Source organism: Gallinula chloropus (assembly GCF_964237585.1).
Source record: "Gallinula chloropus genome assembly, chromosome: 3".
In the NCBI taxonomy this organism is placed as follows: Eukaryota; Metazoa; Chordata; class Aves; order Gruiformes; family Rallidae; genus Gallinula; species Gallinula chloropus.
In genome coordinates, this window is record NC_140087.1 from 20,299,796 (window position 1) to 20,325,960 (window position 26,165).

Consider the following 26,165-nt stretch of genomic DNA (forward strand, 5'->3'; position numbering starts at 1 on the left):
TTACATTCCATGTTTGGCGTTTTTTGAATGCACATCAGTCAGGCAGTTTTAGGACATGAAATCTGACAAGTTACTTCCTTTTCAATTTTGGCTCATTCTTCTAAATATACCTTCTGTGACTGAGTTGAAGAGTTTGTGCTCTCAGTAGAAACCCACTACATTAGAGTTTAGACATTGTTACTACATACTTGTGAACTCCATTGTTTGATTCCATATGTGGAGTGAATTAATTTTATTTACTGTGGCTGAATTGGATTCAGGCTCATGTAAATTTTAAGATGATGCTTGACAGATCACACTGTACAACACTTGCATTGAAGAAATTGTTTTGTTTTCCCCTTGACAGGCATTGGACTGTTTCACAGCTATGTTGTCCAACCAAGGGAGTAGACAGAAAATGGCAAAAATTATTGGAACTAAACTAAACATTTCTAAGAAAAAGGTATGTTGAGCTATAAATAACATGATGTTTATTAGTAATATTCTGTAACTTGTGGGGTTTTTTTTTAGTCATTAAATGTGTTCTGCTATTTTTCTTAAAATTATGCTCATCTGTCTGTCCCAAACACTCATTTGCTCTCTGTATTATCCTGGCATCTACGTTTTTCTCCTATGTCATTTTTAGCTGGATGGTTTTTGTTCCTTCCCCCTTCCCTCCCCCCACCTTACCCCCTTGGCCCTGAAAGTTTATTGAACCTGTTTTAGAGCAGATTGCACATGACTACATGGGGCAGAAGGAGGATTGCGGAGCTAGAACAGCACAGTTGTCTAAGCAAGTGATGCTGCCAGATGCACAGAGTAGTAAAGAATGCCTTTTTTTGGTGGTTACAGTGAACTTTAATCACTTCAACAAAGAGATCAGAGAGAAACATAATCTTCCTTGCTATTTCTGTAATCATTGATTCCAAAACCAAGCACCTTTTCTAGAGCCTAGTATATTAGTAGCATTTTATATAAATAGTTGAGTTAGCTGACAAAGTAATGATCTAGTTTATTTCTGACTATAGAAGATCGGTTACAAAGAACAGTCCCTCCTTTGTTACTTTAAGACCGAAAAACTTGATAGCTGGATCCCTGAAACTTTTATGGATTTCCCTGTTTGTCCTTCCTTTGCTTTATTTCAATACAGGAATGTAGAATTTTTTGCCAATGGCAAAATACTGGTTTTTACACAGAGGTATTCACCAAGGTGGGTATGAGGGAGCTTGGATTATTAAATATAACTGTTCCCAGGTTCAAGTTTATGTAGTTGAACTACCATGGAAGTACACAAAGCAGAAATATAATGACATAGACCCATTACCAAGCTATTAAAAGGAAAGGTGGTGTTTGTAGAGAGAATAATGTTTCTAGAGTCCTTCAGTACTTGAGGTGATGAGTGTGTAAAACTTGCAAAATATAAAATCTTACCCTGAAAAATTAGCTTGCTGCAAAGTGGTACTGGTAGCATAACATGACTCTTCTTAATGTGATGTTGTGAGGAGCGTTGCTATTGGAAATGTTGGTGCTTTCTTTGCAGGTGGAGTTCTTTTGTGAACTCTACAAACCAGAAATTCTAATACGGGAACAAGAAGTCTCTGTCGGAAGAGTGCAGCTCGTGAGGAAACAAACCCAAACCCTCTCTGTACGAAGGTGGAGTATCTTGGAGTTCCCACGCCAATCAAAGTATTTCTGTAGAGGAGTAGAGTAGATTGAAACTCACACAGGATTTTTAAAAAAACCCTGCAAATTGGATAATCTGGCTCTATTGAAAGGAATGTGATGAATTTTTCTCTTGTAATGTGAGCTTTTCTTTGTGTATCTTCAAGCTTGATTGCATCACGCTTCTGGCAGCCAAAGCATGGAGATTTTCAGCTTCTTTTGAGCTATAGTTTCTTTAGAGCACCACAGATCCATATCTATGGATTTTTTTATCGAATCTATCTTGTAAAGAGGGATCTTGTAGTATGTTACACTAACTCCACTGACAAGAAGTTTTTTTTTTAAACGCTGAGTTTCTGGGTTTTTCTTTTGAGAATTCTTTTTTTCCAGACCTCTATTTTTTAATTTAAACCAAAATATCCTAAATTCACCTGCTCCTCTCAAAATAATAAAGGTAAATTTAAAATGAGCTCCTTGATATATCTTGGGTTTGAATAGCTTTCTTTGTTGGGTTGTTTTTTTTTCCAGAGCCAAACAAACCTTTGCTGCCACACGGCCATCTGCAGTATTGATTGAACAGCTTGCTGTTTGTGTTGTTAAAGGAGAGCCTGTGCTTTTAGTTGGTGAAACAGGAACTGGCAAAACCTCAACTGTTCAGTACCTCGCTCATATTACAGGTAAATAAATAAAGCGTGAAGATTAATTTACATGAAGACAATTTAAACAGCAACAAAATATCCCCCAAAACAACCCACAAGTTGATGGTGCTTTCTATTTCTGTTTTAAGGACACCAGTTGAGAGTTATCAACATGAACCAACAAAGTGACACGGCAGATTTGTTAGGGGGGTGAGTCACTGGTTACTGTTTTGTCTCTTCTGCAAAACAAATTGGCAGTATCAGAACAAGCTTCTAGTGCAAGTTAAGTTGTACTGTCAAAGACTTTGTTCTAAGACATGCATATGTTTCATAGTAACCTAAGTGGCTTGAACATGTTTGCATGCAGAAACCTTGCCCTTGCTGAAGAACAGAGGCAGTTTCACTGAATTCTGTGTGATGAAGTCAGTTAAAAGCAGAACCCAATGTCTCTTTAAAAATGGTTAAACTGTTCAATATATATCACTGGATATACTGGTTGGTAGTAAGAGTATTTTACTTATCAGGCCCTGTCTTTATAAAATCACCTCTTCAGATGTATTTAAAATTTCCAATTTTACTTGATTAGATAAGTAAAAACTTAGGAAATCAGGGTTCCTTCATGAACAATATTGTTGTTTCAATAACTGTTTTCTTTTTACTTCACAGATGCTAGTTCCTATGTCACAAACAAGTAATTATTCTTTTTGCTTATTCAGTTACAAGCCTGTGGATAACAAGCTGATCTGGCTACCTCTGCGAGAGTCTTTTGAAGAACTCTTCTCACAGACATTCTCTAGGAAGAAAAATCAAACTTTCTTAGGACACATTCAGACCTGCTACAGGCAGAAACGTTGGCATGATCTGCTGAAACTAATGCAGCACATTCACAAATCTGCTATTACTAAGGAAGCAAAAGAAAGTGCATCTGGTGAGAATTCAGGCTGATCAAACACCTAGTTCGTGCTGAACCATTGCAGAGAGTAGATAAATCTTGGTGAATGTTTTTTGTTCCTTGGATTTGGGTTTGTGGGTTTTTCTTTTATCCCCCTTTATTACATCCTTCTGGTTTTGAAAAACACCATCGTTGTCTACAAGAAGACATTCAAAATACTGTTAGAATAGTGGTTGGGTCTGGGTGCTTTGTGTTGTTTTGGTTTGTTTTTTTCCCTTTTTCTACCTCATGGTTGCTGTTAGTAGTGCCTGACAGTATGAAGATTGAGGACCAATAATGGTGCCCTCAACCCCTGATCTCTACTCAGCACTTGTTTGTTGTGCTGGTAAACAGTCCTTATTGTTTGTGATTCAGTCATCCATGTGTGTATGCATTCTTTCAGTCCCAGAATCCAGTTATGGCTCACAAGTATATCTTATTTAAAAATAAAACAAAACAGCAACAACAAAAAGAAAAACCAGACCTAAAGTAATAACTTTATTAGGGTAGTAGTGACTTCAGGAGCTTGTGATGGTTTCACTGTCAGTGATGCTGACTTGCCTAGTACTTTACTCTCTTCGAGTGTAGTTCTTTCTCCAGTTAACAGTTTTTCTTGTCCTACACTTCACAGCCTGTTTGGGATAGAGGAGGTATTGATAGTTTGCCTTGCATAGAGTAGTTTCTGGTTCTAGACCTGCTGAATAAGTGAAGTGGTAGCTTTCATTCAGCATAAACTTAATTATGAGCATTGTCTCCCCTTTTCTGTTAACTAGTTCTTCTGAATATGCAGATATTAAAATAAATTCCCACAAATATATATTAAAAAAGAGGTTTTAAAGACCACTTGTTGCAGGTATTGACAATCCTAAAATGAAGACAATCTGAAATCTGTAACTTGGCAAAGCTAGCAGTTTAAGTCATTGTCATGCTGTATATACCTCAGTCTGTGACTTGAAACAAATAACTGAAAGTGCAATAGTAAATAATGTCATATCTGACAAGCAACAGTGTGTTTCCTGATGCTGAAGTGTTCATTGTTGATCTGTTCTGTCATAAGGTTTGTAAATTTGGATTTATTTTTCCAGAGACGTCTGTGTCTCTGGGAATTGGAGAGTGGCAACAGTCATGCTGGAACCAAGTGCAGCATAAGTATGTGTTCCTAAGCTAGGACATGCTGGAATGAATAGCAAGTTATCTTTACCCATATGTCAGTAGTGTTCAGCTAAATTAAAACAAAACAGAACAGCAACATTTATTGTGTTTTGTGTGTTGGGTTCGTTTTTTTTTTAATTTAAGATGTCATCTGTGGAATTTGAATGTTTTCATTGCTCAGCCAAGTTCACTCTTTGTATCTCTGTGCTTGAAAACAGCCTGATTTAACTTCTGTTGTTAAACGTCTTTTGTGCTATTGTTCTGATGCTAAGAGCTTAAATTTGTTATGCTTACAGGGTCACCACTGAAGGAGAAGTGGGAGGCATTTGGCCTTAAACTGAATCATGCTCATCAACAGATGAAAATGACCGAAAATGCTGTTCTCTTTGCATTTGTTGAGGTATTTAGAGATTTGCATTTTGATGCTAGGAAGAATAAGGAGAAGCATTTAAAAGACTTGGCAATCAGTATTATATAAATAACTTCCTGGCAAGAATCTTGCTGTGAAGTAACTTGTTCTATGATAACTCTGTGGAACGAAGTGTGCTACTTCTAGGAGGTGGTAGTTAGATGTGGGGTGGGAGAACATTTTGTGATAACACATTAATTCAATGCTATATAAAAGGAATTAGGACTGGTATGATTAATATCAGCAGTATGTCATCATCTTTTCATGTGTATGAGATTAGAAGAAACATCTTGACCAATCTTGACATACTCCTGCCTAGGGATTCCTGTGAAGGCTTTAATATTAAGAATCTGTGTTGTTCATTTAGAAGTGACTTTTGAAATGTTTAAGCCCATTATACTATACTCTTAATTACATTAAGTGTGGTTATGGGAAAACTATGATCGTTTATCCATTTTTGTGCCTTGTCAACCTCTCAGTAGTGTAAAATGTTCACCAATTCTCTTTATATTACTGTACTATTAGTTGGAGAACCTTTGTCTTAAGTCTAGTTATTAATTAAATGGTATAGTCCCCTGAGGGACATACTGTTTCTTGTTTCTTTGGATTTGTCTAGATCAACTGCCTTTATTCTTAGTGGTGTCAGTGGAGCTTATGCACCACAGTGATGGATATTGCTGACAGGCAGCATTGCATAAATGGGAGAGCTTCTTTATGTTACATCTGAGATAATCTAAATAGTAACTGATAAAGGTGATAACTGTCTGACCTCTGTGACTTGCAAAATAATTGCTGTTACTGGAGGAGGGGAAAAAAACCTGCTATTGCTACGGAAGGTCTGGAATTGCCATTTGTCTAATCAACCCATGGGCTGCAACACAAGTATTTCCATTATAGAGATGTTTCAGTTGATATATCGTTGATGGTAAAGTAATAAACAAATTTATTTTATTTTTAGGGTACTCTGGCACAAGCAGTAAAAAAGGGAGAATGGATTTTATTGGATGAGATTAACTTGGCTGCAGCAGAGACTTTAGAGTGCCTAAGTGGTTTATTGGAAGGATCATCCGGGTCGCTGGTGTTACTAGACAGAGGAGACACAGGTGCTATTTCTGTGCTTGCTTATGATATATCTTGCTATCCATTTAGTTGAATTCCCTATCCTGTATGGCTCAAAATAAGTTGAGAACATCTGCCAGTATAATAAATGTGTGCATAAGAGAGTAATGTATTCTTTCTACACAAGAAGCAGGAGGTTTTAAATCAGGAGACTTCAGAATGGCAGAAATGGTTGTAGCTTTTGTGTCTTTGGACTCTACAAGGAGTTGGTATCTCTAGTGCCCTCAGTAAGCATTGCTGTCTCTAAAGGCTATTCAACAGTGTAACTTTATTTTTAAAAAAATAAAGTTGTGATAGCTTGATGAATAAAGATAAGGGGCATATATGGGCTCAGTTGCTATTTTAGTAATTCTTTGACTGATCCTGTGAATATATTCTTTAGCTGGAAATAAATGTACAAGGCCTTTGCTTTTTCTTAGTTCTTGTGGACTGACCCTAGCCAGGAGCTAAGCACCCATACAGGTGCTAATGCACTCTTCCCATCCCACCATCCCTCAGCAGGATGGGGGGGGAAGAAAAGGAAGAGCAAAAGCAAAACAGCTCCTGGGGAACAAGTGAGGCAAAGGCAGTCACTTAGGAATCCCCACAGGCAGACCAAAGTCCAGCCTGTCTCTAAGCAACAGCCACCTTGGAAGACAAAAATCACCACCCGCTTCTTCCTCTGCCCCAGCTTTTATTGTCGAGCATGATGTGAAATGGTAGGGGATACCCCTTTGTCCAGGTTGGGTCAGCTGTCCCCACGGTGTTCCCTCCCAACTTTTTGCTTACTCCCAGCCTGGTTTCTGGGAGAGGGAGAGCAGAGCGCCAGCACAATACAGCAATAGCCAAAAGTGAACTCCTTCCCAGCCAGATCCAGTAAGATGTAAATGTAAAAAAAATGCAATTGCTGAATATTGTTCACCAGAGCTACAGATAGAGACAAACATTATATGAGCTTCCTAGGCTCCTAGGGTTTTCTTCCTGACCAAGAGAAGCACTGGCCATTGTATCGAAAGAGACAGAAGGACTTAGAAGTTTAGGGTTTATATAATTTTTGAAACATTTTGTGTTGTTAAAACATCCTGCTATGCACAAATAAACCTCAGGGTTTTCACAAAGATGGAGTGATACTTCTGATAAAATTACGTGGGGTTATTCTTTGGAAACTTTTCACCCTGACATTTTAAGAAAAGGTGGTAGTGCAGTAAGAGAAAACTAGCTTAGATGAAATATATCTCATTTAGCATAATCAATATCCTATGCTTAGCATTAACCTTATGCCTCTTATTTCTGTTTTCCTTTAGAGCCTCTTGTCCGTCACCCTGATTTTCGCCTCTTTGCATGCATGAATCCAGCTACAGATGTTGGAAAGAGAAATCTTCCTCCAGGAATAAGAAACAGGTAAGAAATAATGATTCTGTGGAAAAAATGTGGAAAAAAATGCTTCATCACTGTGTCTTCAGAGTTTAGCTAGCTTCACAGGTTGACCCAGTGAAATATGCATAATTTGAAACCTGATGATGTAAGTCTGAACTCAGATGAACATTGTGAGAGGCACTTACCTCATCACCATGAAGGGTTTTCATAAAACAGGAAGATACTTCTGCAAGGTTGCTGAGGATGAGCAAATGGTCCAAAAGTAGTGTAGTGTTGTCACTGATGTGCAGGAGAACCATCCTTCTTTGCAATTAAGCTGTCAGTATCTGGGAATGCTACTGCAGCAGTTTGTTCATGATGGGCATAATAAAGATGAGTGCTTTGTGCCTGCTTAGCAGCCTTCCTACTGATAGCTTGGAAGTGATGATGATCCTTGCAAAAAGCTGGGTCTCTAGCTGTGTTCACTCAGCAGGGAGACGGTTTGCATGATGGAGCAGATCTCTGATCTTGAAAGTACTTGATGTGTGATCTTCAAATATTTAAGCTGTGGCCAGGAAATTGGATTTGTAGCAAATTTTTTCTTCTGTACTACCTGTTCCTGCATGCAAAGGTCCTCTGCTTCTATTTGATGCAGTTTCCCTCCTGACTGCCAAAAGTCACGCAGCTAGTCCATTACCTGATCCATAAACACTGTGCAGGACTGTAGAGATGCGCTGATGAGATATAACTGGTCAGGAGGAAAGAAACTGAGTGGAGTACAGAGACTTCAGCTTCAGCATGGGTTGTTGAGTTTAAATGCATTTATGTTGGTATCTGTCAAAAATATCCACCCCCTTTAAAGTTAATGGTATTGCTCAGTTGTTTTGGGTTTGCTGTGGTGTGTCCAGAGCTGCTGTTTGCAGTTGTAATGCCTGGTATGGAGGAGCTGCAGGCTCATATTCAACACCTGATGCAGAGATACTGAACTAACGAACAGTTGGAAAATATGTTCGTTAACTGGAGCTGCCAGTGTAGTGTACCAAATGGGAAGCACTGGCATACTTAAAAATACTCAGAACTTCACTGAGGATGTGTTTTGCAATTTTTTCCTTTTGCTTTATTGTCAATTTTTTTCATTTTTATCGTTGCTGAGCTGAATGTCTGTAAAAGTAGAAAGCAACATGGGTATGCTAGTGATAACAAAATTAGAATGAGTGATATTTCCTAAGTATCCTCTTCTTAAGGGCAGCTCCTCTGTCAGCACTCCAGTGTTCAAGCCATAATGTTTGGTTATCTATTGAAAATTGTCTATTTTTATTTTAAAATATACAGTCCCATAGCTCATTTTCGATTTACTAAGTCAAAATAATTCAGACTAATTACTTGAAAATATTAGTAATTGATTTTTTTTAATTACTCTGAGCCTATCTATAGGTAGCTTGACAAGTTGGTATTCTGTTGCTTACAAAATTTTTCATGTTATATATGATTCATCTGGTATCTAACAAGTTTATTTTTTAAACATACAGTCACATGTCTAAGTTTATGGATTGATTTGATTCTTACAGGTTTACTGAACTTTATGTAGAAGAATTGAGAAATGAAGGAGACTTGCAAATTCTTATCATGGATTATCTGAGAGGTTTAAATGTGAACAAAAACACAGTACAAGGAATTGTAAAGTAAGTTGGTTGTAATCTCTTTAAAACCTTGATGTAGAAGTCACAAAAAGAAACTATGCAACTGCAGTCTGTGGTTAGGCTTTTTTGGGAAACCCCATAATTTTCTCTGCACAACAGTTTGCATAGCCTTAGGAAATGGAAGAGAATAGGCATCCACAGTCTTCATTCTGAAAGTTTCTGTACTATGAGGAGAACACTTCTTTTTTTGTGTTCAGAATTGCTTTCTTGGTGGTACCAGTTAAAAAGCATTGCTGTTGCAGTCCTCTCTCCCATCTGAGAGACTGAAATGGCTTGTTCCTGTAGCTCATACCAATCAAAGCCTTGTGTGTTTATCAAGTTACCTTGGCCTTAGTTTAAGGTGTACTATCACTGCGTTAGCCTGAAGGACTGTTGCATGTTTAGAATACTGTGAGTTTACAGTCGTTCCTGGTATATGGAGCTCTCTCAAAAACAGGGTTCTGAAATAGTCTGTTGCTTTGCTTCACTGACTACACAGATGGCAAAGTTTGGCATGGCTTTCCTAACCTGGAGCTTTTAGAAGAAGTGACAGTTGGAGATAAGCTTTTAACTGTTCGTACTTTGGGTTTAATGCTTTAGAGCAGTGGTCTGATCAGTAACAGTACGGTGTAAATGGAAACTTATTTCTCCCTTTGTTTTTTACAGCTTTTATTTATCTGTGAGAAAGGAAGCTGAAACAAAGCTGGTGGATGGAACCGGCCACAGACCTCACTACAGCCTCCGTACGCTTTGCAGGGCACTGAGATTTGCAGCCTCCAATCCGTGTAGCAGCATAGCACGATCGCTGTATGAGGTGATTACCGATGCTGGGGCTTGTTTCAGTGTGTGCTCACTACAAAGCCTGTTTTAAGTAAAGGCTAATCCTCTCTTCTACGTGCAATGTCAGATGGAAATGATGCTTCCATCTCTGTAGGGTTTTTTTTCATTTTAACACTGAAAATAATTATTTTTCTTAGGGCTTCTCTTTGAGTTTCCTGACGCAGCTTGACAGAGGCTCTCACCCAGTAGTTCAGAAGCTAATTTGTCAGCATATAGTCTCTGGCAACATCAAAAGCCTTCTCAAGCAGGTAGGTAACTAAGTCTGTATAGAGCTGTTTAGTATTCAGAAGAGAATTCATTTTGCCTTGTCTTCTCTGCCTCTTTCCTCTACGCTTTCTTCTCACAGCCTTGTTTTTCATGTGAAAGCACTAGAAAAAACTCCACTTTCTTTATAACTTTTTACTTCTGTTTGAAATGCCCATATGTTAGCTAGTTTGTTTGTTTGAAAAAATATGGAAGTCTGAATAATTACAGCCTTGTGGAGTGTGGGCAGCTTCATACAGTGACTCCAATAAAGAATCTGTGAAAGCATTACTTTTTTTTGAGGAGCTTTCATGGGCCTGTTATTTTTAGGCTCTGAATGCAGAACACATGGATACAAAGCAAACATCTGTGCTTTGTTTCGGATAGGAAAGGAAGAATCTCAGTAGTGCTCAGCATGAGTTTGCATGGGGGACTGTGCAGGTGGGATGGGGAAGCTAGTTGTAAGAGAGGGTTTTGTTTCAGAATAAACCCCTGCATATTAGAAAATGTGAAGTAATATAAAAAGATAAAAGCCAGTTTCCTGCTTGGAAGTATACTTAAAAATTCAGTGCTAGGACTTGTGAGACATTTTTAGCTTCATAGCACTGGCAAAAATTCCTACTTTGTGACCCTGAAAAGATCTGGTCAGGCTTTTCCTGTAAATTGCATTCAGTGACAAGGGGACAGTGCTTACTGCAGAAGTGCTCAGGGATTAATTTAAAATGACTTCTTACAGGATACATTACAGAGGTAACTGCAGTAGTGGTTTTCATTAGCAAATTGAAACTCATTTATAAAATCTGTTATTTCTGTCATGTCTCCTTAGCAAATACCAAAACCCCAAGGAGGAAGCTTTATACTTATAGAAGGGTACTGGATTTCAGCTGGGGACAAAGAACCTACTGTAGATGAGACTTATGTGCTAACCCCTTCAGTTAAGCTTAATCTGAAAGACATTGCCAGAGTTGTGTCTGCAGGGTAAGTGTTTCCACTTTTTCATTAAAAGCCTGAGTTAAAGATGGTTATTTGGGCCTCAAGTGGTACCTGTCAAACAATCTTTATTGTTTGGCATTAGTAATGTCTGCTCTCCTTCTACTTCACAGTTATTTTTTTGTTATACAGTGACTTGAATGTATGCATGCATTTCTTTTCTCCTTGAAACATCTTACTACCACGCCTAGTTTTATTTAACTGATGATTTGCAGTTAGAATACCATGCTTATTTCACATTGCCATGTAAAGCCTTGTGGGCAGCAGTTAGTACTTGGGGTAAAGTTACTTTTGTTCCTCTGTTAGTGTATAATCATGGATGCTCCAAGTGAGTTAAGTATTGATTGTTTGGTAGTGTAGTTTGGTAATACAGATCTCTGAAAGTTCCAAAGAATGTTGATACCTTGTACAAGAGAAGGTGCTTCTAAACCAGGTTTTTGGTTATCACTGTTAGGACTCATCCAGTACTGATTCAAGGAGAGACCTCTGTTGGTAAAACCAGTTTAATTCGCTGGTTGGCTGCTGCTACTGGGAATCATTGTGTAAGGATTAACAATCATGAGCATACAGACATCCAGGAATATATTGGCTGTTACACATCAGATGCTTCTGGCAAGTTGGTATTTAAGGAAGGTGAGTGGGCATGTTCTATTTACTCTAAGTTTCTGACTCGCTTCGCTGCTTTTTTTCTTGTCTGCTTGTCATCTCTCTACTATAATAAACCAGACCTGTCACAAAGATAATAGTTGCATATTAATGACAATCACTTATGAGAGTTTTGGCAAATTCTTAAGAGTTTGTATTTGTTTTATCATACTTTTCCTTTTGGACCTAAAGAAAAGATTTCAACAACTTAATACTATTGCTTCTGTCTCTGGACTATCATTTATCCTGAGTGAAAACTGGTTGTCAGAAGTAGCTGAATAGATGCTTCTGTTGGATTTTTAACTAGAACTTTTTCTGTTCCTCCCAAGGCATTCTTATAGATGCAATGAGAAAAGGTTACTGGATCGTTCTGGATGAACTCAATTTGGCTCCTACTGATGTTCTGGAGGCTCTGAACCGTTTGTTGGATGATAACAGGGAGCTGTTCATTACCGAGACCCAGGAAGTTGTCAAAGCTCACCCTCGCTTCATGCTGTTTGCCACACAGAATCCTCCAGGGCTCTATGGTGGCAGAAAGGTCTGTATCATCACTCCCTTTGAGTAGCTACGCCTAGGGAACAAATCTGCCTCGCACATAGGAGTGTGATGTGAAAACTCTCTGATGGGTACCACAGAATTGACACGAAATTCTCAAGTGGTAGAGATGAGGTGGCTGTAGACTCCCCTTCAGTACAGCTGGACTCAGTTTAGGTTAGCTGCTTGTTTTGCATATGCCAAATCTCTAATTCATGCTGAGTAGTTGAGATGCAAGTGCTTTACTGAACCGGAGTTCGTGTATATTATATTTATCTCAGCATTTCTTGCTCAAGAGCACCGAAGGTGTGACTTAGGCCATTTTGTGCTGTTTTCGGCTGGGATGTATAGTGACGAGTGTGGGCCTGTGTTTTGGATTTGTGCTGGAAACAGTGCTGGTAACACAGGGATGGTGCAGTTACTGCTGGGCAGTGCTTATACAGAGCCAAGGCATTTTCTGCTCCTCACCCCACCTTTGAGGAGTTGGGAGGGGACATGGCTGGAACAGCTGACCCCAACTGACCAAAGGGATATTCCATACTGTAGGATGTCTTGCTCAGTAATAAAAATGGGATGGAAGGGGAAGAAAGAGGAAGGGGGGAATCTTTGGTATTTTGTTTGTTTTCCCAAATAACCTTTGTGCATGATGAAACCCTCCTTTCCTGGAAGTGGCTGAACACCTTCTTGCTGATGAGAAGCAGTGGATGAATTCCTGATTTTTGCTTTTTTGTGTGTGCAGCTCTTGTTTTACCTATGATCCTGTCTTTATCTCAACCAGTGAATTTTCTCACTTTTACCCTTCCCATTCTCTCCCTGATCCCATTGTAGAGGGAGTGAGTGAGTGGCTGTGTGGTGCTCAGCTGTGAACTATAGTTAAAACACAACACGTTTTAAAGCTGTTGTCCTCATCCAGGCTGTCTGCCTCTTGTGCTTTATTTCACTGTTTATGTGTATATACTGATTTGTATGCTATGACACTATTCCTATTTCCTTTGGATGTGTAGAGGAAGATAAATAACCTCAGGAATGTTGAAGGAAAAATCCAAGCAATAGTATGTTCTCATATTTCAGGTTTTGTCCAGAGCCTTCAGAAATCGGTTTGTGGAACTGCATTTTGATGAACTACCAAGTGTTGAACTGGAAACCATCCTGCACAAGAGATGCAGTTTGCCACCTTCTTACTGCAGCAAGCTTGTCAAAGTCATGTTGGATCTGCAAGTATGAGAGTCTTCTCTTTGTGGAAGACATGCAGACATATTTCAGTACAAAGTAATAGAAATTCCTCTTTGTGGGGGAGGTGTTGCTAACTGGTAGATAGTTAAAAACCTAAACTGTAACTGATGGAAGAGAACCCAGCAGAGTACTTAGTGGTTAAGATACAGGGAAGGTGATGTCAGATTTGAGAGAAAGCTAGTAGAAAACAAAATTAATAACCAGAGGCCTTCAGATTTGATGTGTAGAACAATCCCTTGCTCTGGTTTCAGAGTACAGTATTGGATTTGTAGCTGGCTTTGAGTTGTCCTAAATTTGTTGGTATTTTTAAGCAATAATTTTAAACGGGGTCTGACACTCCAGTGTTTAAAAGGCATTTAACACAGTAGCTAAAACTATCTCTGTATTTAAAAGGAATTGCAGCAGCACAAACCAGAGCACCCTTCAATTCCTAACATATATTTTGGTGTAGAACCAAATCTTTTACTTGGATTGCTTTGTTCCAAGTACCTGTTTCCTTTTGTAGAATTTTTATTTGTTATCATTTATATGATCTTTATATTATCAATATTCTTGGTACCTATCAAACACCTGCTTAAAGGTAATTTGAGTTTGGGCATCATGACTGTACTAACTCTTCTTTTTCCACTGTTTGAAGACCTGTCACATCAGAGAGCTCTGATTAGCTTTGCTTTAAGGATTCATGAAAATGTGGCTCACATTTTGTTCTCACAACAGTCTTACCGCAGAGGTTCCACAGTGTTTGCTGGGAAGCATGGGTTCATTACCCTGAGGGATCTGTTTCGTTGGGCTGAACGGTACCGACTGGCAGAACAGCTGGAGAAGGAGTACGACTGGCTTCAGCACTTAGCAAACGATGGTGAGCCCTGCTACTTCAGGTTTTTGAAGTGTGTGTAGAATCGTTTTGTAACCCTAGTTGTTAGGTAGAAATTTCTCTTGCTGATTAGCCATGTAGTAATTGCTTTCTTCCTCTGTTTTATAGGGTTTATGCTTCTGGCAGGTAGGGTCAGGAAACAGGAGGAGGTGGATGTTATTCAGAATGTCCTGGAAAAACACTTTAAGAAAGAAATATATCCTGACCGTCTCTTCTCGGGGGAAAGTGTAAAAAAACTACTGGGTGAGTTTCCTAGAAGGACTGTACTGGTAGTTCTCTAGGTTTGACTGAAGCTGATGGATTGTTTTGTGTTGTGCAGCTAAATCCTCCACACGGGTGTCAGTGATGGACAGAGATTTTAACCATATTGTCTGGACTCAAGGGATGAGGAGACTTGCTATTTTGGTTGGACGAGCCCTAGAGTTTGGTGAACCGGTGTTGCTGGTGGGAGACACTGGGTAAGCTTGCTGTTTATGATGCAGTTCTTTGTAGTGCTGCACCAGCCACTGAGCCTCACATGTAATGAGGCTGCTTTTGTGGAAATGTGATGTTTTTCTGTTTGAAAAAGTGTTTGCTTTACATGTTTTAAGAACCTGAAGTAGTCTTGCTACTACTTCTTCCCTCAGTCCCTGCTTTGTATGCTGTGAAGGAGGTTGTGGAAGAAAATGCTGTCTGCTTCTGTGCTGGGTATAAATTTGGAGAGTAAATCTTTGTGGGGGAGAAGGGAAAAGGAATACAAGAAAAGGGAAAAGCAAAATCATTTGGGTGATAAATGAGAACTTTGGGTACTCAGCAGTTTATTCGCTTGAGCTTTGCCTTGGTGTAGCATCTCCAGTTTAGTGAAATATTGGGTTAAATGAATACCTGTAGGCACTGGCTGAGGTAAATTTCACTTTGAACCTGCAGAAATCCATCAATTGCAGATACTGATTTTAATGTGATTAAAGGCATCTTATGCAAGTCAGCAACAGTTGTGCCAAAAAAGGCTTCACTTTCAATGCATTTCTTTAAAGGAAAGCAGTGGAAATAAATTTGCATGCTGGGCCTTTGCTCCTCAGCTCTTCAGTGCAAATGAATCCTGTCCAAAGTGAGATGACTTTAAAAAATTATTTTATTCTTCCCTTTCAATTAAATTACTTTGCAGGTGTGGTAAAACCACCATTTGCCAGATCTTTGCAGCATTAACAAATCAGAAGCTCTATTCAGTGAATTGCCACTTGCATATGGAGACTTCAGACTTCCTGGGAGGGTTGCGCCCAGTCAGGCAGCGGTCCAAAGACCAGGTTTGTCTTGCATCATTGTATGCATCAGTGTAACGATGGAACTAAAAAGTAGCAGTCATTAATGACTTTTCATTTCCTTTTCTGTTTCTTAGGAGGATTCTGATGGTTCTAGACTCTTTGAGTGGTGTGATGGACCTCTTGTTTTAGCAATGAAAGAAGAGGGCTTTTTCCTGCTTGATGAGATTTCTTTAGCTGATGATTCTGTACTAGAGCGACTTAACAGGTACATCTTAAATGTGTTAGTGTTAACTATCCTCAGTGTGTCTGTTCATCATACACAGATGGGTGGAGTAAATCTAGCTGCTTCTAGCCATGTTTGTTTCCTTGCCTGGATGAGCAGCTCTGTTAATTATATACTTTGTGCTGAAAGGAGCAGATAACTTTAGTCTTGTTCATATTCTGTGCCAGTTTGCTTTTTTTTTTCTAATTATGATTTGATAGAGGTGCTAGCTTTAATCACAGTAATACTTGAACAGTTTTTGCTATTCCAAATTTTAATTACAACTGGGGGAAAGACAGTAAAGTAAGAAAAGGTGAAACTGCCTTGTCTTGCCTAAGTCTTGTCTTCCTTGGAAAAAATAAAAAGTACTTTAATTAAAAAGCATATATATATATATATGTTTGTTTGACATACATTGTTACACTGATTTTCATAGAATGCTTTGGGTTGTAAGGAACCTCAAAGATCATCTAGTTCCAAACCCCCTGCCATGGACAGGAGCACCCTTCACTACATCAGGTTGCCCAACACCTCATCCAACCTGGCTTTAAGCACTTCCAGGGATGGGGCTTCCACCAGCTCACTGGGCAACCTGTGCCTATGCTTCACTACCCTCACCATAGAGAATTTCTTCCTTATATCTAATCTAAACCTACCCTCTTTCAGCTTGAAGCCATTGCCCCTTGTCCTGTCACTCCGCTCCCTGATGAACAGGGCCTCTCCCACTTTCCTCTGTGACCCTTTTAAATATTGGTAGGCTGTAATTAGGTCTCCCTGGAGCCTTCTCCAGGCTGAAAAAAACCAACTCCTTAAGCCTGTCTTCACAGGAGAGGTGCTCCAGCCCCTTGATCATCTTTGTGGGCCTCCTGGACTCACTCCAGCAGCTCTATGTCTTTCCTGCACTGGGGATCCTAGAACTGGATGCAGTACTCCAGGTGGGGTCTCATGAGAGCAGAGTAGAGGGGCAGAATCCCCTCCCTCAACCTGCTGGCCATGCTGTTCTTGATGTAGCCCAGAACACAGTTGGCCTTCTGAGCTGCTAGCTCACAGTGCTGGCACATATTGAGCCTGTCATCAATCAGCACCCCCAAGCCCCTCTCCTCAGGGCTGCTCCCAACCCATTCTCTGCCCAGGCAGCAGTTGTGTTTGGGATTGTGCTGACCCACATGCAGGACCTTGCACTTGGCCTCGTTGAACTTCATGCAGTTCACATGGGCCCATCTATCCAGCCTGTGAAGGTCCCTCTGGATGGCATCCCTTCCCTCCAGCATGTCAACCTCACCACACAGCTTGGTGTTGCTGGCAAAGTCCACGTCACCATCAAAGATGTTGAACAGTGCTGGTCCCAGTATTGACCGCTGAGGAACACCACTTGTCATGGACCTTCACATGGACATCGATCTGTTGATCGCAACTCTTTGGATGTGACCATCCAGCCAGTTCCTTATCCACTGAGTGGTCCATCTGTTGAATCCATGTCTCTTTAGCCTAAAGGCAAGGGTGTCACGTTGGACAGTGTTGAATGCCTTGCACAAGTCTCGAAGATGATGTATGTCATCCTTCCTTTGTCCTCTCTCTCTGTTACCCCATCATAGAAGTCCACCAGATTTGTTAGGCATGATTTACACTTAGTGAAGCTGTGTTGCCTGCCACTGAACAGCTCCTTATTCTCCATGTGTCTGAGCATATGCTTTGGTTGGTGTTACTGCTTTCCATTTGGCTTTATAGTGCTACTCAAACCGTGACATAAAGTCTCCAATTTATCTCTCTAGTGTTCTTGAAGCTGAAAAGACATTGGTACTTGCTGAAAAAGGTGGTCAAGATGATGAAGAGAATGAGGTAGAACTATTAGTTGCTGGGAAGAAATTTCGTATCCTTGCGACCATGAATCCAGGAGGTGACTTTGGGAAAAAAGAGGTAAGTGCCAAAGCAGCTGGGTGCGCGTGGAGGCGCAACATGAGAATACATCGTGCCGCTTGTCGCATCCAGTGCTTCCAAGGAGGCATCTGCCTCATCGCTCCGGAGAAAGATTAGGTTGTATCTGTTTTCCATCACTTCTGTATGCTCTCATCTTGATGATGTTAAGTCAATACTTAGCAGAATGTCAAACAAAACTTCAGGCCTCTAAATACCCTAGGTAAGGTTGATTGGTAGAATACTTCAAGTGCAGGAAATGTGGCTCATGAGGCAAGTAAAACCAGCTGCAACACGAATCTGGAATAGCATGAAGTTGCATATTGGATTATTCTCCGTAGTACTGGTCAGAAAGTGACAGAGGTTGTACTGTCTTTCTCAGTGAACATGAACATCACATCCCAAAAGACCTTTTTCATCAAATGAAAGGAATAAAAATCTTTCTGAAGCTTTGCTTTCAGAAAGTTAGACAGGTTAAAACCAAAACTTTTAAGCAATGTTGACAGCTAGGAGGTAAAAGAACTTACACCTTTTAGTTTGTTTCTTTTTGCTTTGTTTTTCCTTCACAAATAATGTACAGAAATGGGTGCTCCATTTAAAGTGGTTTCTAGAGTACTGAACAGTTGATTGTAAAAACGTGTGTTTAAATGGGATTTATTTCTTCCCTGTGTGTGGGCTAATGACTTTTGCTGGACTCAAGCTAGAGGAAGAGAGGAATTGGAAAAAAGACTTGTAGTTGAAGGCAGATTTCCACGTGGTAGGTTGCTTCTGTATTCAAAGGGAGATTACATAGCCATTGTTTGATAGATGATGTCCTAGAATGAAATGGAGCTTTGATGTTTGCAAACCAGCTCAGTTTCTTCCCAAATTCTTTGAACTTTCTCATATGTCAGCCATTCCCTGCATTGATGCCACTACTAGAAGTCTTAAAATCCACACTTTCTCAAAGATTTTGTTACAGTGCAGCAGCCCCAACAAAATTAGAAGGAAAGGTCTAGCTTGGTCACTTGATTTGCTGCTTGCAAGTGCTGTGGCTACAAGGCTGTCAGTTAATTGCAATATGAATTGCTGTGTCTTTCTGCTTGTTTGCAGCTTTCTCCTGCACTGCGCAACAGGTTTACAGAGATATGGTGTCCACAAAGCAATGGCCGTGGTGATTTAATACAGATTGTGAAACACAATCTTCATCCAGGACTGTCTCTGGGTGGAATAAACCATCAAGGTGAATTCTTCTCAGTGTGCTGGTATTCAAACATTGCTAAGGAAAAAAAAAAAAATAGTATGGCAGCTGCTAAACTTCCTTCAGAGTTTACAGCACTGTGTCCCTTTTTCTTGTAAATACATCTCTCTCCAAGGATAGTTGTGGAAGATTTTGACTATGTTCTTCCCTCATTGTGCTTATGTTTTATGGCTAGGTAGAAGTAAGATCAAGGGTATATTTCCTTCACTATCCAGGTACTTTAATTGTCCCCCAGCCTTTCAGTGGACATCTTAGTTTGATTGTGAGGTGATGAAAGAAGTGGCACTTTATTTTCTGCCAGCAACTTCACTTTCAGTGATTAGGCAGGATCACTTGATTCTGTCTTGCTACTTGAACTTTAAAGGCTCTGCAGTGACAGCGCAGACATGGACTTACCCTTCAGGTGTCCTGACTGTTGGGATATCAAGTACCCATCCACATTGCTCATGCATTGCAACTGCGCCTACTTTAGTGATGCTTGTTATACAACAGTGTAGGAGGTGTGAGCAAGAAAATTATTTGGTAACTGTTGGTTTTTTACTTCTTTTCTTTTAGGGGCAGACATAGCAGAGCTCATGATGGACTTCGTTGAATGGCTGACTAACCAAGAGTTTGGTCGCCAATGTATTCTCAGCGTGCGAGATATCTTGTCATGGGTTAATTTTATGAATGTCATGGTACAGGATACAGAGTCTCATTTTGCCAAGGAATATAGCCTTCTTTACACTTCTCCAATGATGTCTTTTGTCCATGCTGCATGTTTGGTCTATATTGATGGAATAGGGTCAGGTAAGTCTTTAGTGCTCATTGCAAACAGAAAATATGAAGGTAGTGTATTTTGTGAGTGCACACAAAGTGATTTGGGGCAGCTCTTCTGGGAGAAGTTTTCCCTTCCCTTCAGCAATATACCATACATCATACGTCTTTTTATATTTCAGTAGCAAGAGTTTGAATAATACAGCAAACTTTAAATAAATTAAAGGTAGTGATAGTATTATAAAGGCTAGCACCCAAATTAAGAAAGTCTGTGGGTTTTTTGTTGAGCCTTCTGAGCTGATACAGTACTTAATTACATGACCATGTGTAATTTTCTCTCTTCCACTCCACTTGTCAGCATCTGTGCATGCTAGCTGGATTTGTGCATAGCTCAGAATTTATCTTTGCATGTTTGACCACTGGTCCAGTTGCTAAATAGATGTGGGAATGGGGGAAAAGTAAAAAGCCACAAGAAATGCAGGGAAAGAAGGCCTGGTTTATGGTAAGATGCAAGGATGACAGTGATGGTAGAAGAAAGGGCTTTGGAAATAAGAAGTCATTAATTTTGTTGCTCGCAAAACAATTTGTCCAGAACAAATAGCATGGGAAGCACTGGCAAGCAAAAGCACTAACATGAAATATAAACCTGAAACAGAATACCACATAAAAACAGCATGTGTGAAGGAATTGAGTTTCTTACACATAAGACAAAGGTGCCAAGTTATGCTTGTGAAGCCCACTTAACTTTTCTGTTTACAGGTACAACATCCTGCTCAGCTGATACGGCTCTATTAGCTCGTGAAAAATGCCTGACATTCTTATGTGAGAAGATGAGTCAATTCCTTGAGCTGACTGATTACCAGAAGAATGAACTAAAGATTTATGACAGAACAAAGGAGAGAGAATTTTTGTGGATGGACAACTTTATGGGAATACACCCCTTTTTTATTCCAAGAGGCAAGTGTCTTGTGTGGGAGTGGGCGGACATTTATTCTGTGGGTTTTATTCCCGGTAGTTCACTAAATCTTAGTAGGATACCTGAACCATTAAAGAACAATTTATAGTTTGTTCTTAAGCCTTAGAAAAATGCCTTTTCTGCCTCCAAGTGTGTTACTTGCAACTCAGTCGCCTTTGTTAAAAAGTCAAAGAACGTGTGTTTTCTTATAATTACTGGTTAATGGCCTATTTTTAGTAACCTTTTTTGAAGTGCTGAGGATTCTTTAATTGTGATTTTCTTCCACTTTGGTCAGGCTGTCTGCTAACTTCCACTAATTAAAGCTACAGCTCATGCTGGCCCGTGTAAGTCAGAGATCAGGGCTCCTGGGTACAACATGCAGACTAATGCTGCCTGTGGATGGGTATTTAGTCCCTACCTTGCAGTTCCTTAATGCAAATTGAACTGTCCAAATACTGGTTTCTACCCTTAAAATACTGTGATGGGACTAAAAAATGCTGACTGAGCTTGTTAGTTCAGCTGATTGGTTTTCAGTACATGGGACTATGTGTTCCTAATGCTATCTTAATCGTTACCTTTGAAAGTTCTGATAATCCTGGATTATGTTAGTCATGCATTAAAATTGTACAATGTAATGCTTTTTTGTAAATGACTTTGTTTCCCTCTGATAATTCAATCATGAAGGGAAGGAACTCCTTCATACCAAGCAGGGGTCAAGGTGTGTTACCTAAATTGGTGATTAATATCTTGCATAGCTGAGCAGTACTGTTTTACAGGATTTGGGGAGTGATGTTCCCAGTGAGCTATACTGGTTGGAATTTGGCAGACAAGTTCTGTTACTGCCTTCTTGCTGTATGTGATAATAACAGCAAATAAAATGTGCCTCGCAGTGCACTTGAAAGTACTCCTCCTTCACAGAACTGGTAGCATATAGAACAGATTAATATGTTGTTCTGTTACATGACTGAACTGTATCCTTCAGTGCCAAATTTTCTAAAGGTACTTTTGAGTTCTAGATCCACTTGTTTGAAGCACAAGGACAGACGATTTTTCAGTGATGTATCTCTTGTTTCAATCATGAACCAGGAAGTGTTGAAACTTCATGGCAAAATATGTTGTGTATTCAGATGCTTTTGCAAAATTCAGCATCAGTATATGGGGATGGGCTGAGGCCCAGCTGTGGGTCGAATAGAAAGTATGTGCTCCTGATCTCTGAGAATGGGATACAAGCTTGACCTCTATTGCTTGCTGTAATGAGGTCAGCAATTAACAAACAGAATGATCTCATTCAGAAGCACTTTGTCAGCAGCTCCAGCATGAGCATTCTGGTTTATTTGTGTTTTGGTTTACCTCTCCTTTGTTTTAGGCCCTGTCCTTCAGAGGAACAGCAGTACAGATTATGCCCTGAATGCTGGGACTACAGCAATGAATGCACAAAGACTGTTAAGAGCGCTACAGCTTAACAAACCTATTTTGTTGGAGGGGTCACCAGGAGTGGGCAAGACCAGTTTAGTTTCTGCCTTGGCAAAAGCTTCGGGAAACTGTCTTGTTCGAATCAACCTGTCTGAACAAACGGTAGAATAAAATGCTATCTTTGTAACTTGGTGTTTGTGGTGGGGGGAGTATTATTTAGCTTAGAAAGTGAGGGGTTTTTTTAACTTTAACATTTTGCACTCAGTACTGATTTTTCCTTATTTGTTCCAATGTAAAAATTGGGAAGTGGGAACCAGAAGGAGCAGGGAGCTTCTGTGAGCAAATGACAATTCCCAGTTTTTTTCTGTTCTTTTCAAGAGAAGATGTGTATCTCTGTGTACTGTGTTTTTCTTGGCTTCTGCAAAATTACTTGAAAACAGCTCTAAGGCTTTTTAGCTTTTCTATTGTTAAATATAGTAGCTGACCATCGTAGTCCTATCATGGAAAAGTTTTTAGCTTCTTGCAAATTCTGAATGTTTTTAAATAGAGCTAAAATATAGGTATTAAATGGGGAGGGAGAAAATGTGAGGTTAATGAAGGCTGTTTATGAAGCCTGTTCTGTGGAGTTTTGTCATTTCTCCCCCTCACCCCCTCACCATTCTTCATTCCCAAAGGATGTGACAGACTTATTTGGGACAGACTTGCCTGTTGAAGGTGGGAAAGGAGGAGAATTTGCCTGGCGTGATGGACCACTACTGGCAGCATTAAAGGCTGGACACTGGATTGTCTTAGATGAGGTAAATTCAAGTTTGGGGCACAAATAAAGCTAGTGACAGGACAAGAGGGAATAGCCTCAAGTTGCGTAGAGATTCCGATTGGATATTAGGAGTAACTTCTTTACTGAAAGAGTGGTGAAGTATTGGAACTGGCTGCCCAGGGAGGTGGTGGAATCACCGTCCCTGGAAGCTGTTCAAAAACTGGGTAGATGTGGCACTTCAGGAGGTGGTTTAGAAGTTACAGTCATGTAGCACTTACAGTTGGACTTTATGATCTTGAAGGTCTTTTCCAACCATGATGATGCTAGGAAATACAAGAGAATGTGTTGGAAGGGCGAAGATGATTCAGCATGTAGGATAAATACCTTCGAGGGTTGTGACTGAAATGAATTCTGCTTACTTCTAGTTACATGCATCTAGTACCACATAGGAAGTTGTTACTCTACTTAAGAGAAAATTAATCTTCTATTAAGTCCCTTTGCCCCTTGGCCCTCCCTAGACGGAGTGTGGGAGACTGGCTTTGAGTAGACCTCTTTTAGACTGGGGTTCAATCCTTGTCCTCTTGTCTAACTTAATGCAGAAAACCAGGGTAGATTTGATTAATGTTCTTACATGGATATAGTTTCACTGAAATAGAAGGTGTTTTGCTGGGACCAGTACACTGTGGTGCACATCGATTTACTTGAGATGAAAAAGTATTTTGCCAGTAGAAGCTATCCAATCTTAAATTATTTAGCTGTTTGTATACCTTTCCCTATTGTGAAGAATGATACTTTAAACAACATTGTATTTAAATAACCCAGGCTGCCTTAATTTAAAAAAAATGTAGGAGCTTAAATTCAGAAGAAACATCTTGAACTTGCAGATCTTACAGCGGAGAGCTGTTTTGTTATCATGGTGAAACCAGGGTGTGAATAACAAGTGCACATAAGGAAAAGTGTTAGTTACAGTTTTGTTGCTTCAGCATAAGAACGGTGTAGGTGAGTGTAATAAGATAGGACGCTGCTAGAACAGCAAAGAAGTTGAATTTTTCTGTGTATCCCAGACTGTTGAACTAGACATTATGCAAAAGTGTTTTGTGGCATATTAATATTGTATCGCTATTTCTTTCCTCAGTTGAATCTGGCTTCTCAGTCTGTACTAGAGGGGCTAAATGCATGCTTTGACCACAGAGCAGAGATATATGTTCCAGAATTGGGAATGAACTTTCATGTACAGCACAAGAAGACTAAGATTTTTGGATGCCAGAATCCGTACAGACAAGGAGGTGGAAGAAAGGGTCTGCCCAAGTCCTTCCTTAATAGATTTACACAGGCAAGCTTCTTTGTATGGTTTAAACTATGTCATGATCCTGTCTGTCTTGTAGGGTTTTTTGACTATATTGATGCTCTTGACTCTACAGGTGTATGTTGACCCACTATCAGCAGATGATATGGAGTTTATTGGAAATACACTGTTTCCTGCTATTGATAAAAGTATTATTGCTAAAATGGTTGCTTTCAATAACAAGGTAAAGCATGTTTTAATTTCTCTTGTAGAATTAGGCAGAATGCAGTAAGACTTAAATTAATTCTGATTTTATATTTCCAAGAATCTTTATGGAGAAGTGCATGGGTACAAAAGAGGAATGGAAGTATATGCAGAAGAGAGTATCCACCACCACTAAAACACACCTGAATTTTTGTCCCACTACAATAAGATACTTGGTTGATAACTGAAGAGACATTATTTTTACAGAAGATTTTATATATGTATAGATATATATTTATATACACACACGAAAAATGGCTTTGTTCTGTAAAAAGTGGAAGCAAAGCTTGGTAACACTGAATTGAGTTGAGAAAATAATGGTTTTCTAGACATATGGATTGTGCCTGAAGCACAGACAAAATGAGCTCTTCTCTTAAGAACTGAAATGTATATTTCTGGTTTTGTTCTGAATTTTTAATCTGCTCTTTTATTATGGGATGTTGCTAGTGAAAGCAGCATCTGACCTTTCAGAAGCAGAAGCTTGTAAGGATGTGTCATTCTTCTGGAACACTGAGTCACCAATAAAAGGAAAAAATCTTTCTTGATAGGATTCGTGTATGACAAAAGATTTGGAGATGCTCAGATATAAAATTTTACTAGTATAAAAGGTTTTCAGCAAGTTGCCAAGGCATCAGCTTACTAGTTATTTTATGGCTTAGATGCTACTGGTTTTGCACAAAGTACAGGATATAAAATTAACCGTAAAAATTTTATTTGTGGTCATGCTTCTGAAGTTGTGTTGAATCTTCATGTCAGGAAACAAAACAGTGTAGTCATGGTAAGAGAAAGTAGTATTCTGTGGCCTTAGTTAAATCTGTTGTGGCAGTATCTTACTGAATACTTACTTATAGAGTGCAAGAGTAAAAAAGGATAAGAGTTTTTGAGAATTGGTAGGTGAAAGACAAACTAAATCTACCTTCAGTTCCTGTTATCTTAAGAAAAGTGAATACAGCTTGCACTTTCTGTTGTCCTCAGTCTCCTAAGCAGTGCCAAAGGCAGTAGTTTAGGTCAATTTTTAAAAAAATATTTGAAGACCAGCATGTGGGTGGAATAAGATTGTTTTATTTTTAATTGCTACTTTTTCCAGATTGATGAAGAAGTAATGATTGAAAAACAGTGGGGGCAAAAAGGAGGACCCTGGGAGTTCAACTTACGTGATCTTTTCCGCTGGTGCCAACTTATGCTTGTTGACCAGTCACCAGGCTGTTATGATCCAGGCCAGCACGTATTTTTAGTATATGGAGAAAGAATGAGAACCAAGGAAGACAAAGAAAAGGTGAGCTGTGTGTTTTCAGCTTTTCAGACTGCCAGGAAGCATTTTTAGAAATCCAAGTGTAAATTCAAAGATAGCTTACAATTCATTCATAGATATTACCTCTTATTAAAGAAAAATAGATTTCTTTGGAGTTTTGAGGTTTAATGTATGTACCTGCTCATGTCATTTAAAATACCAATTTAATTATACTAGCAGGTAAAAGCAGAAGCCTGGTGCAAATGAAGGCAAGTAGAGTAACAAAGGACTTAAAGCAAAACACAACATATTCTTTTGATTCTGTATGAAATAGTAAAGTTCTCAGAGGCATGGCATGGGATTCTTAAAAGTAATGATTATAAAGCATTTGTGTCAGTGCTGTCCTGTAACTCTTCCCTTCCCTGCCAGCATTTTTTAAAATTATTCTGTCTTGGATTTCTTTTATTGACTTCTGTCTGTTAATCTGTTACTTCCTTCTGCCTATCAAATTGCTTCCCTCATTCTTTTAAACTCACTGCTTAAGGTTTCTGTCTAATAAAACCCACTCACTGCAGTTCATTATT

The 26,165-nt window shown here is 39.4% G+C and overlaps 1 protein-coding gene across 1 annotated transcript in view; it reads left to right on the forward strand.

Annotated features, from left to right (window-relative positions):
* Nucleotides 1–26,165, forward strand: part of MDN1 (midasin AAA ATPase 1) — a gene marked incomplete at its 5' end in the record, with an annotated part of 96,647 nt that overhangs the window by 17,797 nt on the left and 52,685 nt on the right. Inside the window, 29 exons of the mRNA XM_084261582.1 lie at nt 347–442; nt 1,520–1,632; nt 2,170–2,318; nt 2,429–2,489; nt 2,996–3,207; nt 4,659–4,762; nt 5,730–5,874; nt 7,174–7,270; nt 8,794–8,907; nt 9,571–9,718; nt 9,882–9,992; nt 10,814–10,965; nt 11,432–11,610; nt 11,952–12,160; nt 13,228–13,374; nt 14,107–14,248; nt 14,372–14,506; nt 14,583–14,721; nt 15,408–15,546; nt 15,639–15,769; nt 17,539–17,683; nt 18,773–18,902; nt 19,476–19,709; nt 20,436–20,633; nt 21,998–22,206; nt 22,719–22,841; nt 23,937–24,134; nt 24,223–24,330; nt 25,438–25,626. Coding sequence (XP_084117708.1) covers nt 347–442; nt 1,520–1,632; nt 2,170–2,318; nt 2,429–2,489; nt 2,996–3,207; nt 4,659–4,762; nt 5,730–5,874; nt 7,174–7,270; nt 8,794–8,907; nt 9,571–9,718; nt 9,882–9,992; nt 10,814–10,965; nt 11,432–11,610; nt 11,952–12,160; nt 13,228–13,374; nt 14,107–14,248; nt 14,372–14,506; nt 14,583–14,721; nt 15,408–15,546; nt 15,639–15,769; nt 17,539–17,683; nt 18,773–18,902; nt 19,476–19,709; nt 20,436–20,633; nt 21,998–22,206; nt 22,719–22,841; nt 23,937–24,134; nt 24,223–24,330; nt 25,438–25,626 — 4,257 coding nt within the window. The remainder of the gene's footprint in view (nt 1–346; nt 443–1,519; nt 1,633–2,169; nt 2,319–2,428; nt 2,490–2,995; nt 3,208–4,658; nt 4,763–5,729; nt 5,875–7,173; nt 7,271–8,793; nt 8,908–9,570; nt 9,719–9,881; nt 9,993–10,813; nt 10,966–11,431; nt 11,611–11,951; nt 12,161–13,227; nt 13,375–14,106; nt 14,249–14,371; nt 14,507–14,582; nt 14,722–15,407; nt 15,547–15,638; nt 15,770–17,538; nt 17,684–18,772; nt 18,903–19,475; nt 19,710–20,435; nt 20,634–21,997; nt 22,207–22,718; nt 22,842–23,936; nt 24,135–24,222; nt 24,331–25,437; nt 25,627–26,165) is intronic.